At 42.4% G+C, this 18144-nt stretch overlaps 1 protein-coding gene across 1 annotated transcript in view; it reads left to right on the forward strand.

The window, feature by feature from the left end:
• UTP18 (UTP18 small subunit processome component) overlaps positions 1-18144 on the forward strand; it is a 36455-nt gene that overhangs the window by 12943 nt on the left and 5368 nt on the right. The window contains 8 exon segments of the mRNA XM_088475023.1: positions 6502-6614; positions 6782-6877; positions 9381-9448; positions 12108-12208; positions 12473-12598; positions 12909-13083; positions 13659-13759; positions 16712-16802. Of these exon segments, the coding sequence (XP_088331149.1) occupies positions 6502-6614; positions 6782-6877; positions 9381-9448; positions 12108-12208; positions 12473-12598; positions 12909-13083; positions 13659-13759; positions 16712-16802 (871 nt within the window).

An 18144-nucleotide genomic window follows, 5' to 3' on the forward strand; every position in this document is an offset into this window, starting at 1 on the left:
AAACGATGATTCTCTCTCCGGAGGCAAGTCGGTCCCTTTCCGTGTGGCTATGGCCATCTCGTCCAGGGTATTCTTTGCTATGGACAGTGTCTGGTTCGCATCCATTTCAGTGCAGTTGGACGTCTGTCGATTCCGTCCTGTCAATTAACTTGTTGGAACTTTAGCCTGTCTTGGGCCTCCACTCTGGCATAACTCTTGTTTCCCGGTGAACCTGAAAAGGTTCAGTCCGACAGGATCAGGACAGTGGCTTCCTTTTTAGCAACACTGTTCGTTGGGTGGCAATGACAGGTATGTCACACATTCGGACATAGTCCGAGGGTCTCCTCCCGACCGTCTCGGCAGCGTTCGTTTCAGGAGTTCTCCATTGGGAAACAGGAGTCCTCAGCCGTCACGACGTACATCCCGTGGACTAGTCTCTTCCCCAAGAGAGGTTCCATCTCCTGGGGAGCAGGGGGGGCCCCACTGAGGTGACCCTCATGGCATTCTGACTTTATCACACTATGATGTTATAGTCCAGCTCTGGGGATTCTGAAGCAACCTTCAGTGACTCTTTGTCAGTGAAGTGGTCCTTCCACTTTGTGTACCTGTGTTCTCCGGTCTCCCTTCTTCCTCGAGGTCTTTGGAAGTGTTTCAATCGGGACGGAGATGCTTTCCTGCTGGTGGCTCCTGATTGCCCCAGATGTCAGGGGTACTTGGATTTTCAGAGTCTCTCCATCGATACTCCGTTCCTGATGCTTCACTGCCCGGACCTGTTGTCTCAGGGTACTTGGTTTTGCTTTGGACCTGGGTCGTTTGTCTTTGACTGCGTCCCTACAGTGGTCTTACGGCTTCCCTGGCTTTGTCATCGTTGGAATGATTAGAGCACATAGATCAGCTTTTGCTGGGACCTACCACAAACTGTGGCAGCCATAATTCTTATGGTATTGTACCTGTCGATGCGATCCGCCGGTGTCCAGGATTTCCAGATATGGCTGTGGCGCCTCGGCTGTTTTGCCTTACTAGGTGACCACGTGGTCTTCTGTCCACACTTTTTTAAGGTTCTAGGCATTGGTTTCCTTTGCCTTTCAGGATGCTTCCTTTTTGGCGACGGATTCTCCTCTCAGCACAGGAGCGTCCCCACCCTTGGTTGAACTGCTTTGGGACATCCCCAAGGTCAACCCTGTGGAACCCCTATGGACCCTAAAGTAGAAAACAAGAGATATGGTAAGAACTTACCTTTGTTATCTCTGTTTCTACGAAGTCCATAGGGTCCACAGGGCACCCGCCCTGACGCACCTGGCTGCATATGGGCTGTGTGGCTGGTCACCGGTTTTCCGTCTCCCATTTCTGGGAGTATGGTTACTGAGTGCTCAAGTTTTCTCTCTCTCTTTTTCTCTCCTTCTCCGGCCTTTGGCTACTTACAAACTGAGGTGCCTCTGGCTTGGGGGTGGGGTTATAGGGAGAGTGGACCCAAGTGCATCCTGGGAGCTAATAGCTTTAACTGCGTGGTGCCCGGATTTGGTTCCCAACCTATACCCCAAGGTCAACCCTGTGGACCCTATGGACTTCGTAGAAACAGAGATAACAAAGGTAAGTTCTTGCCATATCTCTGGTTTTGCCTTCACTAGTCTGAGTGAATGTTGGTTAAGGTTCTTAAATGGCTGCCTGACCTACATTATGAAGCATGCTTGTCTTTGTGGGCCTGATTCTGATTTGGAAATAAAGTTAGAAAGAGCCAGCCATGTTGCAATTCAAGGGGTAAAATACATAAGTTCTTTTGCATGCAGGGTAAATACTGGCTGCTTTGGCATGTAGTCCACAAATATTGGACAGCTTTATTTTTACACTGCAATTTAGAATTGAGCTAGGACACAACCTTCTCAAATCTAAATCTATTTGCCTTTTTTTAAATCTGCCCCACCTGAGTGCAGCATGGTTTTACCAAGGTGCACAGCTACTTGCTCTTTCGTACTCTGGCCCTGATTCAGAGCCGGAAGCTCTGACAGAGCGCTCGCTCTGAATCAGGGCTGTCTCTTCTCCTTTTTGGAGCGGCCTCCTGGCCGCTCGCATAGCTGTGGGTGACCACCCACAGCTATAGCGAGCGGCCAAAATGATGATCGCGATGGTCAAGACCATCGCAATCATCTTGCTTGCGACGAAACCCTGCGGTAGGATCTCGCTGCCACAAGCCCTGGAGTGCTTTTGGCTCTATCACAGCCAAAAGCACTCCCACTGACATCACTAGTGATGTCAGTGGGGCCGGCCCCAGATGGTAGGCGTTCCCACGCCCCCGGCACGCCCACCAAAGGGGGCTTGCTGTGAATCACCATCGACAGCACGCCCCCTTTGGTGCAAGACCCATAACGACGGCTTGGCCGTCGTTATTCGGGTCTCGCGCATGCGCACGACGGAGCCACCTCGCGCATGCGCACTTGTTAAACATAGACCTGCTTGCGAGCCGGTCTGAATCAGGCCCTCTATTCCCAAATCTGAATCAGGCCCTGTGTCTGTGCTCTCATGTGATCCATCCAAAGGCACATAAAGGTGGATGTATAGTCTCTGCTACTGGGGAGATGACCATGCAAACTAGGGGGTCAATCCAAATAGGAGCGAGTTTGCGAAAACGAGTTTGTTTCATGAAACTCTCATACATCACACAAATGCACCCTGGAAATGCGGGATTAAACTAGAAATGCCAATTTGCTGTACTCGCAGTGAAGTTGTGCAACTCTTCTTCAAAATGCAACCTGGGAGAAGTGCATGTAAAAGTGGGGAAATTATCCTGGACGCCAAAATGTGACAACTGAGATAACAGGGCCACACAGATGGTGGTTAGTGACCATAAGGAAAGCACTGGAGTTTTTAAAAGGTGTCAAATGCATAATTTGTGCACTTTTTATTTTATTGGTTGAAAAATTACAGCCAGCAAGTCTTTTTCATCAAATTAAAGTCTTTCCAGCATTTTAGGTAAAGAAAAAAAAATTTTGAAATAAACACTTTTACCTCTTATCTGAAGACTCAAAAACCCCTCTTATCAATACATCTCCACATACCTGTCCCAAGTGGTTTAACCCATTATTGAGCTTTTTAGAGAAATAAACTTGAAACCTGACATGTCTTTATCAGCCAAATTATGCTATTTAAACCCCTCCAAGTGAATGAATATTCATTGTGAGGGGGGGACGGCAGAGGTGTTCTGTAATGTGTCCTGACATTTTTATCTTAAAATAAGGATTTCCCTACCTTTTCACCTGCTCAAGGGGGTGCACACAAAAAATGCAAATTTCCTCAGAAAAAGCAGTGTGAGTTTGGAATTGAATGGCAGATCTATTTGTCAGTGTAAAGATGCATATCCACTAATAGACGGAGAAACGAGAGCACGATTACGAAATTGTAATCGTGCTGTCGTTTCTCCGTCTGTGATGTGCCTGCACTGAACGTTCAGTGTAGGCACATCCATCATCCCCCATACATGCTAAACCTGACGTGACCATCAGGTTGACCAGCATGTACGGGGGATGATGGATATAAAAAACAACCAGCGGGCACGCTCATCGCTGTTCGTTTTTGACATTTAAATGCCCGATTTGCGGCCGATTACTAAGCGATTGCACAATTACGATGTCGTAATCGTGCATTTGCTCTGTAAGGTCACATAGTGGATATGCACCATAAGTGTGGAGTGAGAACGACTTGCAGGACCTATCTCGCACCTATTTGGATTGACCCCTATAAGTGCATTTATATTTGCAGAAAGGAGGAGAGGAGCATGGAGCAAAACTATGAACATCAAAGTAAAACCTAATTACACTTTTTAGTTCTGGCTTTCTCAGATTAAGCTGTGCAGTTTTTCTCAAGGTGCGTACACACTGGACGATTTTTTTCCCTGAACGAAAATCGTCCTTAGTGTCCCCGGCAGGGGTGTGCTCAGTGTTGTTAACAACACTGAGCACAACACTGAACGAAATCAATAACAATTTTGTTCAGTGCCGGGCTCCCTCCCTCATACCAGAACATGTTCAACCTGACCGTATCGTCAGGTTGGACAGGAGGTTCGGGCGATGAATGGCAACTACAAACTGGAGCGCACATTGGTAGTTGTCGTTCATCGTTTTGGCCCTGAAACTGAACGATTTTTTGAACGATAACGACGTCGTTATCGTTCAGTTGTCCAAGAAATCGACCCATGTGTATGCACCTTCAGACACAAAGCTTGAGTTATCTCCATTTATGACTAGCAATGGGGGAGAGTGTGGAGGGATTAGGGACCTCATTCAGAGTCGGTCGTTGCGGCCGCATGGTCGTAAGGTAAAAGGGGCCGGATATGCAAATGAAGCGCTCGCAAGTTGCGTCGTTAAGATGGGATCGTTAGCTGGACGAGCGAGGGGAGGATGCGGCCGTAAGACTAAAAATACGCCCCCTTCTCGTTCCCATTACACGTCATCTCCGGGCATATAAGGATTAATCGAGACCATCGGGAACCATCGGAGCTGGTCGTAGACCTTAAGGTTGACCATACCCTCTCTTAAGCACTACGATCAAGTCAGTGTAAAAACCTCCCATGTCACTACTTAGTTAATTATGCACTCCCATAAAACGCCGTTTACATAGTCAGGCACGCCTGCGTTCGGATCTCCACTCCCCCGTTCACAAGCACCTTCCCCTGTTACCACCCACAAACGCCTCATCCTGTCACCTAAACTAACGACCTGGCCAAGTTGAAGGAGAGAGCAATTTCTGATCGTAATAGCTAGTTTGCGCACACGCATTGCAAATTTTACGCATGCGCAGTTTAGCGAACATCGGTGGCGTACGACCGTGCGGCCGCAACGACCGACTCTGAATTAAGGTTGTTGTATTTTTCATTGCAGTGTTCTCTTCAGAATATTTTTCCAGCTGAGTGGATGCAATGTACTCTGGCTGGACACACACATAATTTTTAAAGACTCTTGCAGATATTGGCAACTTGCTTTACACAGATATTATTGTGTCCAGCAATGACTGCTGGGACACTGTGCTGCCCGCTGGGACACTTTGCACACCTGTGATTCTTGTCGAAAACCGCACCCATAGCAGTTCAAGACGGGGGAGAGATCTGTTACTGTGCCTGTCACAGTAACGTAAGTACAACACAACTCTGATTTTGGCCGCCAGACCCCTGTAGCAGGATAGTGCCAGGTTGCATGTATGGAAAGCCGGGTGCAGTGCCCGTGAAATTGATCCTGGGGAGAACACTGTCATTGGACACAGTTCCCAGAAATACATTTATAATCCTAGTGTAATAATGCATTTTGTTAAAAGCATAGTATTAGGCCAAAGCTCTGAGCTATGGCAGAATGCAGTGGAAGTGGCAATGCCATTCGCCTCTGTGAGGTTCTGCTTCTTGGGAACAAGACTTAATTTTGCTCCACAAAACCCACGTATTTTGTTGTGCATGTCAGATTTTTTGAGGTTCATAAATAACTGGTTGAGTAGGTGCCGGTTTCGTATAGACATATTTGCTCCCAAAACGCCGGAAAATGAACAAATTGTTTAGATCAAACATTTAACAAACTTGTCTGAACAACCATTTTCATCTGTTTTCTGGCATTTAGGAGCAAATTGCTGATCATCAGTTACTCCCATACGTTACCAGATTTTAATTCCAACCAATCAACTAGTTGGATGGTTGGACAGAAAATCTTTAGGCGTGTACCCAGCTTAAGTGTTAAGCTTTTGTTTGGTGGAAATAGCTGCTATTACATATACAGGTTGAGCCTCCCATATCCAAACATTCAAAAATACGGAATATTCAGTAATACGGAATTATTTTGGCATGACTGAGATAATGAAACCTTTGATTTTTGATGGCTCAATGTACACAAACTTTGTCTAAGGCACAAATTATTAAAAAATATTGTATAAAATTACCTTCAGGCTGTGTGTATAAGGTGTATATAAACCATAAATTAATTTCATTCTGTACACATACTTTGCTTGAGCCACAAAATTATTGAAAATATTGTATAAAATTACCTGCAGGCTGTGTGTATAAGGTGTATATAAACCATAAATGAATTTCATTCTGTACACATACTTTGCTTGAGCCACAAAATTATTGAAAATATTGTATAAAATTACCTGCAGGCTGTGTGTATAAGGTATAGTATATAACACATAAATTCATTCTGTGTGTATATTTGGGTCCCATTCCCAAGATATTTTATTATGATATGCAAATATTCCAAAATACGGAATATTCCGTTATCCAAAATACCTCTTGACCCAAGCATTTTGGATATGGGAGACTCAACCTGTACCCCTCTGTTTCTTATTAGCCATCTTGTAAAAAGGCTAATGAATTATACTTTACCCCCTGCAGCATGGTACATCAAGAAAATAATTAAACTCCTCGTCCATCTATTTGACTCCACCCCAGAGGAGAAGTGCCCTTGGCAGAAGCGACTGGCTGTTAACAATACCTATAGGATTATATTGCTTCATTGTGCTGGAGTAGTAACTGCATCCACTATTGTGTTGCAGGTTAGGGTTGAGTCCAGTGGAGAGAGTGACTCTGATAATGAAAATGCTAAGGATACCACCACACCAGGCAAGAAACCAGCTTGGATTGATGATGATGATGAGGGGGAAGAAAGGTAAACCGAAATGTGGTCAAGTGCAATATAAATATTTCAACTTCGCTTTATCTCTAGGTCCTTTCATGTAACTTCATTTATAGTGATCATATAACATAAACAGCAAAATAAGGAAAAGGCTAACACAAACATACTAATTTTGATTAAACTTTTTGTTTTGTCTGCAGTATTGATATGACCCATCGGTATCGTAAAGATGTGATCAAAAGTAAAGCAGAAACCAAGCTGAGCAAAGAGAAGCTCCAAGTCAGACTTCAGCAAGAGTACGTGTTCACATACTCAGTTCTCTAGGCCCACTGCATATAATTGCTTTCTGGTCCTGCAACCAGAATTAATAACTCTGGTGTGCATTCTACGTGGGTATGTCTGTGTGATGTCTTTCCAGAGTGTCTCTTATTCCAACTTTTCGGAAGTTTAATCTGTCTTCAGGGAACATAAATATGCAAACAAATAATGTGACACACTCTAACCTAAATAGTGAACATCGACCAGGTCCTCTCCTATGCTGTCCGTCCATCCCGGCATCCGCGTCAGTGGGTATGCTGACTTCGTGACTATGGCAACTGCGATGTGGAACGGACCAAAGCCACACCCACCACCATGCTGTGTCAACACAATATAGAAAAAGTTGCTATTAAAAACCAATCTGCATTATATACAATCTAGCTAGACTAGCAACATCATGAGACATTTTTACTGTACATATAGGACTAAAAAAAATCAATGACTGAACATGATATGAATGTAAAGTAAATCCAAATTAATGGCAGTGATCATAATAAAAAAATTTAAGTATCTGTTACATTATACATTGACACAAAGAGTATGAAAAAAATAGGAACATGTCTGAAAAATGAAGCACACATCTAACATGGCTGGAACAAGTTATCTCTCTCCATTGCAATCTAAATTTAGTACACCATAATGTATATAAAAATGAAAAAAAAAAAGGAAAAGCATATAGAAGATACAGTTTGGATATTGTCAAACCAAGAGGATTAAATTAGCAGTTGTGTCTTTGCTTTTCTCTACATGCGGGACCATGCGATTTATTTATTATTATTTTTTTTTTATGGTGCATTTTCATTTTTTCGGGCTTCTAATTTTTTCTGTTTTACTACATTGTTTATATCTTTATGTTTTTCCTTTTTTATTTAAATGAATCTGCATTTTTTCTTTATTTTTGTTATCACTGGAGAACCCACAGATTCAGCAGTCAGATTCTCTTAGAGGCAGTTTTATCCCAAGTTCTGACTGTCTTACAGAGAATGGTGCATGTGCAGGCTTCATACAATCACCCAGTGACACTTTAGGCGCTCAGGACCTTATTCAGAGGTGGCCGTACGGTCTACGACCGCACAGCCGCCTCGATGTTTGGCCAGTGCGCATGCGCACGAGGGAGCCGGCTCCCTCGTGCGCATGCGTGAGACCCGCTACGACCGACAGCGCTGGTCGTAGCGGGTCTCTTTCCAAAGGGGGCGAGCTGTCGATGTTGATTGACAGCTCGCGCCGTTTGGAAGGCGGGCCGGGGGGGTGGCAGCCCAAACGGAGGCGTTCCCATGGGAACGCCTACCGTTTTGGGGAGGCCCCACTGACATCACTAGTGATGTCAGTGGAGAGCTTCCGGCTCTGACAGAGCCAGAAGCTCTCCGGGGCTTATGACAAGTGAGACCCTACCCTAGGGTCTCGTCGTAAGCCCCGTGCGGTCGTTAGAGCTGTGGGTGTAAACCCACAGCCTAACGACCGCAACAGAGGCGGGCGGTCAGGATGCAAGTGGCCGCCCAGTTTCTGAGCGACCGCTTGCATCCTCCGACCGCCTCTGAATGAGGTCCTCAGTGTGGTGCTGACAACCTTACAGAAACCTCTATTTGAACTATCTGATTGGTGTAGTTGGGGTTCCTTATTTGGAAGATTGTTTCCATTGGCTATCTCCATAGCTAAGAAAGTTTTGGAGCTGGGGGCTCTGTCTTTTATGTCTGTCTTTCACGAAGACATATTGGTGGTTCAGACTAAAGCTTCCTTTCACCACAAATGCTCTCCAAGTTCCATCTTCATCAGGACAAGGGTAAATGTCCGAAAGGGGCCTCTTCACTGAATGGATGTGATCAGGGCTTAGAGAACTAAGGAACATAGGACCAATGAAATGCGTAGGACCTTGTGGTCCTGTATAATTGCTTCAAAAAAAGGTTGATCAGTGTCAAAACAGACCATTGCTAGGTAGATTTCTTTAGTAATTTGTCAGTATGACACTGGGGCAGATACGCCTGTTCCCGAAACATTTCATGACGCATTCTTTCACATCAGTGGGTGATTCCTGTTCGTCAGGGGGCCTTAGTTCAGCAATTTAACCACTTAATCTGGTGCACAGATTGTCTTTATCTTTTCTATTGTATATCAAGTATATTATGTAAGTTGCTGTGCATTTCAAATTCTGAGTGTTCTCTGCAATAGGGACAGTTTGTCACATCCCCATTGTTTAAGTGTCCTGTCAGCCTATAGTATAGAGAGGGAGCTTTTGAAGGGCAGATTAAAGTGCCCAAGCTCCTGTAGTGCACCTCTACACCCCAATGTTCTACTGTCTCCATTGGACTCCCAATAAAACTTTCAATGCAGATATAAAAATACATTTACATTACGGACATTTTGATTGCATCTATATTTTTTCTCAATCTGTCACCGACTTGCTCGTGTTAGGTTTATCCACAATTAAAACGTTTGAACATTTTATTTGAAATCGAGTTGAGCAGTGTTTTGTCATCTTTGCAGATTTCAGAAAGCAATGGGTGGAGTTCCATCTTGGGCTTCCAGAGATCCCAAGAAAAGAATTGCCAATGGTAAGCGTAGGGAAATGTTGACCTTATTGATCTTCTTCAGCTCATAGAGGGGTACATATACCTTGTGATCAAATACAAACCCTCAGAAATAATTGCATTATCAACAAAACTTCTTCACAAGATTGTACCACTGTCTTCACAGTCACGTTTCTTTTGAAGTTTTCTTTTCTTATCTTCATATATGATGTAGCTTTAGTTGTCACATGAGTTAGTGAACAGATTTATTTTAACCCCTTTAGTACTAAGGATGAGTGTGACTCATTCTTAACACTGATGCATATACTCTCCTCTGTGAGCAATCTATTTGAGGTTTGATTTGCTCAGTGTCGAGCGGTTACATAACTGTACACTGTTGTGACTGATCCTTGCACCATTATCGCTCTGACTGATCCTTGCACCATTATCGCTTTGAATTGGTTTTAAATCATGTTTGTGTATTTAAACTTGTACGTTTACAATCTTAATAATGTTTTTTTTATTTACAAGTATTGTTCTTCAATTTATAGTGTAAACCCAAAAGAACGAACAAACAGTGTTAACAGGGTTTAGTATCCTATCTTTAGAAGTGGACCATGATCCTGTATTAGTGAGATATTGATGACATACATACTTGTGTCCTAGTATTTTTTTTTTTATTATTGCATCGTTTTATACTCTTAAGATATTTAGTCCTGTTTCATCTGCATTGGAATATGTATTAGTAATTGTTTAGTCATTTACTGTTCTATAGCATCCATTGCTATTTGGTTTTATAGTTCTAAGTTGGCTGCAGTGGTGTAACTAGGGTATTTGGAGCCCAGGGCAAATGTAAAAATTAAGGGCATCCCCCTCCTACTATGTGCACGAAAAATGGGCATGGTCACTTAAAAATGGGGCGTGTCAACATGACACACCCCTTTATCATCACTCTGAACATTCCTTTCCATATGCACCTTAATCCCAGTAGTGTCCCTTATACAGTACCCCCAGTATGCAATGTCCCCAGTTGTGGTCCCTCTTATGCAGACCCATAGTAGTGCCCCTTATACAGAACCCCCAGTAGTGGTCCCCCTTAAGCAGCCCCCCCACTAGTTCCCCTTATACAGTACCCCCAGTATGCAATGCCCCCAGTAGTGGTCCCCTTATGCAGCCCCTCATTAGTTCCCCTTAATCAGTGGCCCCAGTAGTGGACCCCCTTATGCAGGCCCCCAGTATTGGACCCCCTAATGCAGGCCCCCAACAGTGATTCCCCCCCCCCTCTATCCAGTGCCCCCTATACAGGGCCCCCTATAGTGGTCCTCCCTATTTAGCGCCCCCAGTAGTAGCCCCCCCCTGTAATGGTGTCCCTAGTAGTAGTAGCTCCCCCCCAGTAATGGTGTCCCCAGTAGTAGTAGCTCCCCCCCCCCCCAGTAATGGTGTCCCCAGTAGTAGTGGCTCCCCCCCAGTAATGGTGCCCCCAGTAGTAGTAGCTCCCCCCTCAGTAATGCAGCAATGGTGCCCCCAGTAGTAGTAGTAGCTCCCCCCAGTAATGGTGTCCCCAGTAGCAATGGTGTCCCCAGTAGTAGTAGCTCTCCCCCAGTAATGGTCCCCCAAGTAGTAGTAGCTCCCCCCCAGTAATGGTGTCCCCAGTAGTAATGGTGCCCCCAGCAGTAGTAGTAGCTCTCCCCCCCAGTAATGGTGTCCACGCTCCGGCTCCGGTCACTGCTCCCGCCGCACGTCAGTCCTCCCGGGCTGGCGCACTCAGCATTATGACGTCATGACGTCTCTCCCATTACCCACTGCATGAGCCGGAAGGCGGAGCTCATGAGTGAGCTCCAGCCTGGCTCTTGCAGTGGGCGCTGCAGCAGTCAATGAGAGTCTGTCTGACTCTCATCGGTTGCTGATTCACACACACATCGCTGCCAGCGCTGGTGGCGATGTGTGTGTTAGCACAGCCTGAGCCCTCCTCCCACCCCCCTCCTGGCGCTATTGGGTAAGCGCTCAGGGGGAGGGAAGGGGCTTGACTGTGCAGCACAGGACCAGCGCTGGGAAGCCTAGCGCCGGTCCTGTGTAAATGTGTAGCGCTGACCGCACACACTGCGTTCGGCGTTACACTGCCTAACTAGCGGGCCGGACCGTGGCCAGCGGCGCCTAGGGCATACACCCTGCTCGACCCCCCCCCCCTTAGTTACGCCACTGATTGGCTGTATAAGCCTGCTTCCCTCCACCTTATTTTTCCTTTTGACTTCGCTCCACTCTTTTACAGCACCTAACAAATCAATCTTCTAGAGTATATTTATATGTCATACGTTTTCCGTTACACTCATTTATAAACAGTGCTTGTTGTTTTCTTTCATTTTTAGGTTAGCTTCAGATTGGTGTGCAGTTTTTGTACATTACTATGTTGCTACTATTACTAATCTCTGTGGCTACTGCATAAATAATTACTGATCTTGGAATGTTACCAGCCCAAAAAGTGCCAAACTAGGCTTAGTGGCGAAGTGGTTAATATGGTAGTTGGGTGGCCTGGTATTATTAGTCTCCTTTTAAGGCTATAGTTGAGAACTTAACTGGTAACTAATTCCTGATTTTCTGAATGACTTGCATGATATATAATAATGATGAGTCCTTTATGCAGCTGCTGTTGTGACTGTTTTTAAGTTTTAAACGTTGATGCTCAGTAAACATTGATTTTTCACAGATGATGACGACGATAGTGAAGAAGAAAGTGATGATAACTTGTTGAGCAAGACTGGCAATTTTCTAGCGAAGTCCAGTTACCTGCCAAACGGTGTTTTGGAGGTAAGTTGCCATTATCAGTCACTTATCAACATTACACTGCACCACTACACTTATCATCAAAACTACTGGTTTCTTCTTGATGTAGTGAGGTTATAATTGCTTTCTAATGTGAAATAAATATATAAATCTTGCATGCAAAAATAACTAACCAATCAAAGCTGTCCATCAACTTAATTCATATGGTAAGAGAAGGTGGGATAATATAAAATATAATTGATTTTTTTGTATATCCCGTTTTTTTTTTTATTTTTTATTTTTTTACAGATGAAAAGGTGTTTGAATGCCAATTCAGAGAGACCATGTACAGCCCCACTCACTACAGTTCAGTTCCACCCATTGGCACAAGTTATTATGACTGCAGGACTCGACCGCTCCGTTTCACTGTTTCAGGTCTGTTATATGTTGCTAAGCAGCCTATTCAATATTGTCCTAATAACGTACTTGGGACATTCTTCTCATTTTATATGTATATGTAATTAAAGTCATCTCATTTTGCACTTGCTCTACCACAGGAGTAGTTTTCATTTATTTAGAGAGAGACACACACACACTCACACACTGGATGCTTTATAAGAAAAAAAAAAATGAAATCAAGTTTCTCATTAAGTTTTTTTAGCCAGTGACAAATAAGAGGTGGGGTAATTTAACTGTATTGCAATACTGAATACTAATATTATAATAATTTTCTTCATGCTCCCAGGTTGATGGCAAATTAAATCCAAAGATACAGAGCATCCATTTGGAAAAATTTCCAGTTTTTAGGGCTCAGTTCAGTGCTGATGGTGAACAGGTGATAGCCACAGGACTGCGACATCAATTTTTTTATGTATATGACATGATGGGTGGAAGCATTCGTACTGTTCCCAGAATTAGAGGTGAGTGATCTTTCAGAACTATAGAACACTGTGCTCTCATGCCATAAGTAGCAATCTTCGCATAGAGGCATTGCTTATTTGAACATAAACTTTTTGGGGTATATTATTTACTAAAGTGCAGGTTGATAGAATCTGGTTGCTATAGGCAACAACTCCACTTATATTTATCCCTTATTTAGCACCTGCTAGCAGATAATAGCTAGAATCTGGTTGTTATGGGCTACAACTCTACGTCTAAAAACCTGCCCTTTAGAAAATACACCCCTTTGTTCCCTGAAGACTCATACAGCTGCGTTTGAGATATGGTATTGTTTGACTTTCTTACTTTTTCTATTTTAAACATGGGCGCTCAGGCTTCCCTAGCATTGACTACATTTAATCAGAGCAGTACATTACACCATGCACGGGACTAGACTAACTTTATCCAATCAAAGCATTATAACTTTAGCAACCTAGATGTAATGAGCATATAGAAACAGCAGCAATATACATACACTTTTATATGTTTACATGTGCTTGCTTTCAGTGCAAACCTGACATCCTATAACTAAGCATGCTGATCTGTTAACTTTCAGGACTGGAAGAAAAATATATTAAGCATTTTGAAATCTCTCCAGATGGGTCGTTCCTTCTACTAAATGGGGCTGCTGGATATCTACATTTGCTTTCTATGAAGGTAAAGTTATGGCGAGAGCAACTATATAATAGTTCTGTACTTCTACTTAGCAGATTGAGCTTGATTAGTTGTCAGACGTCTATTTAAGACTTGTATATTACATGTTGCCAATCGTAGGTGGGGGAGCTGGAGTATGAAAGCCTGGCAGATTTGCATAAGGGTATATTTAGTTTGCTAATTGGTTTAAAATTATACATAGCAACATACTGTAGCAGTGAGTTACAAAACTGTGGGCAACATGAGGTCAAATAGACAGAATTTTTGACTGCTACAGGACTGTTATAATGCATTCCATATTAATTTTTAATATATGTACAGTACTGTGTAGGCAGGTGTGGGAAAAATGCTGTAAGAATGCTTTGAAAAATAGAAGTGTTCGTAGAATTTTTTTTATCAATTAACAATACAAAGTGATTGAGCAGAAGAGAATCTAAATCAAAATAATATTTGATGTGACCACCTTTTGCCTTCAAACAAGCATCAATTCTTCTAGGTACACTTGCACACAGTTTTTGAAGGAACTCGGAAGGGGGGTTGATCCAAACATCTTGGAGAATTAGCCACAGATCTTCTGTGTATGTAGGCTTGCTCATATCCTTCTGTCTTTTCATGTAATCCCAGAAAGACTCGATGATTTTAAGATCAGGGCTCTGTGGGGGCCATCTCATCACTCCCAGGACTCCTTGTTCTTCTTTACGCTGTAGATAGTTCTTAATGACATTGGCTGTATGTTTGGGGTCGTTGTCCTGCTGCAGAATAATCAGATGCCTCCCTGATGGTATTACATGATGGATAAGTACCTGCCTGTATTTCTTAGCATTGAGGAAACATTAATTCTGACCAAATCCCCAACTCCATTTGCTGAAATGCAGCCCCAAACTTGCAAGGAACCTCCACAATGCTTCACTGTTGCCTGCAAACACTTATTATTGTACTGCTCTCCAGCCCTTAGGTGAACAAACTGCCTTCTGTTATAGCCAAATATTTAAAATTTTGATTCATCAGTCCAGAGCACCTGCTGTCATTTTTCTGTACTGCAGTTCCTGTGTTTTCATGCATAGTTTAGTAGCTTGGCCTTGTTTCCACGGAGAAGGTATGGCTTTTGGCCGCAGTTTTTCCATGAAGACCACTTCGGGCCAGACTTCTATGAACAGTAGATGGGTGTACCTGGGTCCCACTGATTTCTACCAGTTCTGAGTTGATGGTACTGCTGGACATCTTCCAATTTCAAAGGGAAGTAAGCATGATGTGTCTTTCATCTGATGTACTAAGTTTCCTTGGCCAACCACTGTGTCTACGATCCTAAACATTGTCCGTTTATTTGTGCTTCTTCAAAACAGCTTGAACAGCACATCTTGAAACCCCAGTCTGCATTGAAATCTTTGCCTGGGAGAGACCTTGCTGATGCAGTATAACTACCTTGTATCTTGTTGCTGTGCTCAGTCTTGCCATGGTGTATGACTTGTGATATGAAACAGTCTTCCACAACCTCATCTTTGTAGCAGAGTTCGGCTGTTCCTCCCCCAGTTTTTCTATTTCTGTTAATGCCGGTGTTTCAACCTACATATGAAAAGGATGATGATTCTCATCTGTTTGGTATGATTGGTCACTCAGACCTGATTATAATCCTACAAAATCCCTGACTGTGCATCTGTACCTGCAAGAATTGATGCTGTTTTGTTACTTTGCAGAATTTTTTCCACACACTTTTGCACGGTATAGTGTGTGTGTGTGTGTGTGTGTGTGTGTGTATGTATGTATATATGTCTATCTATCTATGTTCGTTTGTCCGGCACTCAATTAAACATGATACATATTACCCCGGTGTCCACTACAATGCGGTATTACCGCAACAATAGATTCGCAAATAATGACAGCACTCAGAGGATTTCCAAAAAGCAGATAAAGTTGTATTAATAATTCATGCTATTCCATAACGTTTCGGTGCACCGTCTTCAAGATGATACATGCATAATCAGCGTGTTTCACAAACATAATGACATCTAGCATGAATTATTAATACAACTTTATCTGCTTTTTGGAAATCCTCTGAGTGCTGTCCTTATTTGCGAATATGTGTGTGTATATATATATATATATATATATATATATATATATATATATATATATATATATATATATATATATATATATATATATATATATATATATATATATATATATATATATATATATATATATATTTTGAGTCTCCCATATCGGAATATTTTTAGCTTGACTGAGAAAGTGAAACTTTTGCTTTCTGATGGTTTAATGTACATAAACGTTGTTTAAATTACAAATTATTAAAAATATTGTATAAAATAACCTACAGGCTGTGTGTATAAGGTGTATAGGAAACATAAATGAATTTCATGTATTTAAACAAACTTTTTTTGATGCAGAAAATTATTAAAAATATAGTATAAAATGACCTTCAGGCTATGTGTATAAGGTGTATATAACACATAAATGCATTCTGTAATTAGATTTGTGCCCCATTCCCAAGATATTTCATTATTTTATGCAAATATTCCAAATTACGGAATATTCTGCTATCCAAAATATCTCTGGTCCCAAGCATTTTGGATATGGGACCAACCTGTGTGTGTGTGTGTGTGTGTGTGTGTGTGTATATATATATATATATATATATATATATATATATATATATATATATATATATATATATATATATATATATATATATATATATATATATATGCCCGGCGTCAGTGAGCCGCGAGGTCCCGTGCAACTCTGCTAGCGTCAGGCGTTCCTTTTTTGCCAAACTGCATCTAAGTGGACATGCGATGGAACTAGGATGCCTCCGGAGACTGTACTGATTCATTTGATATGCAACACTTATATCTGCGTGCGCCGAGAGGGGATGTTCTGGCACAACTAGAACAAAGACGAGTTATATAATTCACTGTTTTTGTTTTTGGTCAGACGAAGGAGCTGATCGGAAGTATGAAGATGAATGGGGAATCTGTCCGAACTGTGTTTTCTCCAGACAGCAGTAAAATTATCTCAAATTCTGGTAATAATTTAAAAAAAACAATTATAAAGTGCCAGTGCCACCATGAATTTGTATTTTATTATTTACTTATTTGGAGAACTAATTTAGTACCATTCTCTCCAGCCTCCACCTGCCCCTTCTACCACATACTCTCTTGATGCTACCTTCCACCTCTTCAAACTGTCAATCTCCTTCAGTACTGTCCCTTCCTCCTTCAAACATGCCCTCACCTCACCCATTCTCAAGACAGCTCCTTGAATGTCTCATCTATCACCACTTTCCTCTCCTCACTTTGGGGTCTATTTACTAAGCAGTGTTAGGAGACAGAGTGAAAAGTGATAAGGTGCCAGCCAATCAGCTCCCAACTGTCATCTCACAGGCTGTGTTTGAAAAGTTGGGAGCTGATTGGCTGGCACCTTATCACTGACTTATCACTTTTCACTCTGTCTCCTAACACTGCTTAGTAAATAGACCCCTCTGTTCTAGACCCACTCCAGTATGGTTTAGCTTCCTCCACTCTACTGAAACTGCCCTTACCAAAATGACTAATGATTTTTTAACTGCCATATCCAAGGGTCCATTTCCCTCTACTCATTCTCCTTGCCATGTCTGCTGCTTTTAATAATGTGGGCCACACTCTATTCCTTCAAACCTGCCACCCTTTTGTTCTCCATGACTCTGTCCTCTCAACTACCACAATCTACCTCTCTAATTGCTTCTTAGAGTTCTCATGCTGCGTATTAGATTGCATTGGCTAATTTATGCACTCCCATGTAACGGCGTTTAAACTGTAAGACTTACCTGCATTTTTCTAACCACCCTCTCGTTGCCTCCACCAAACGCTGACTGTCTTACAATTACCTTGTGAGTCGGTTCTATGTGCATGTACGGTCTTTGACAGTAGCAAAAAAAAAAAGCTTGTTCTGCATACAAATCACTATTGCGTACATCTCTGAAACAAGCCCTATGTACTTACTGTTTTGTCCTTCTCTTGTTCACTACGGCAACCCTTCATAGCTGACTGATACCATGCTTACTGTGCAGATACCCCTACATAGTGACTGAAAACATAAAAACACCCTTCCGATGTAGGATCATTTATTTTTTTGTCAGATCACAATAACCTGTATTGTAACCATGGTATCTGTAAGCCATGACCAGCTCACCACAACAAAATAGAGCTTAGAGTACTGTGAAGGACAGCATATGACATTTTATTTTTCTAATAGCTGCCCATCTGCTAAATATTTTTTTCATTTTGAGTGGAGAACCTATTTTAATAAAGATTTGCCGTCCTCGTATAAGCTAGTGTTATTAAAACTGGAGATAAAAATGTTCCTCATACATGCATTTAAAAATTGAA

The sequence above is a fragment of the Taudactylus pleione genome, unplaced genomic scaffold (genome assembly GCF_031769625.1).
Source record: "Taudactylus pleione unplaced genomic scaffold, aTauple2 ptg000016l, whole genome shotgun sequence".
Classification (NCBI taxonomy): domain Eukaryota; kingdom Metazoa; phylum Chordata; class Amphibia; order Anura; family Myobatrachidae; genus Taudactylus; species Taudactylus pleione.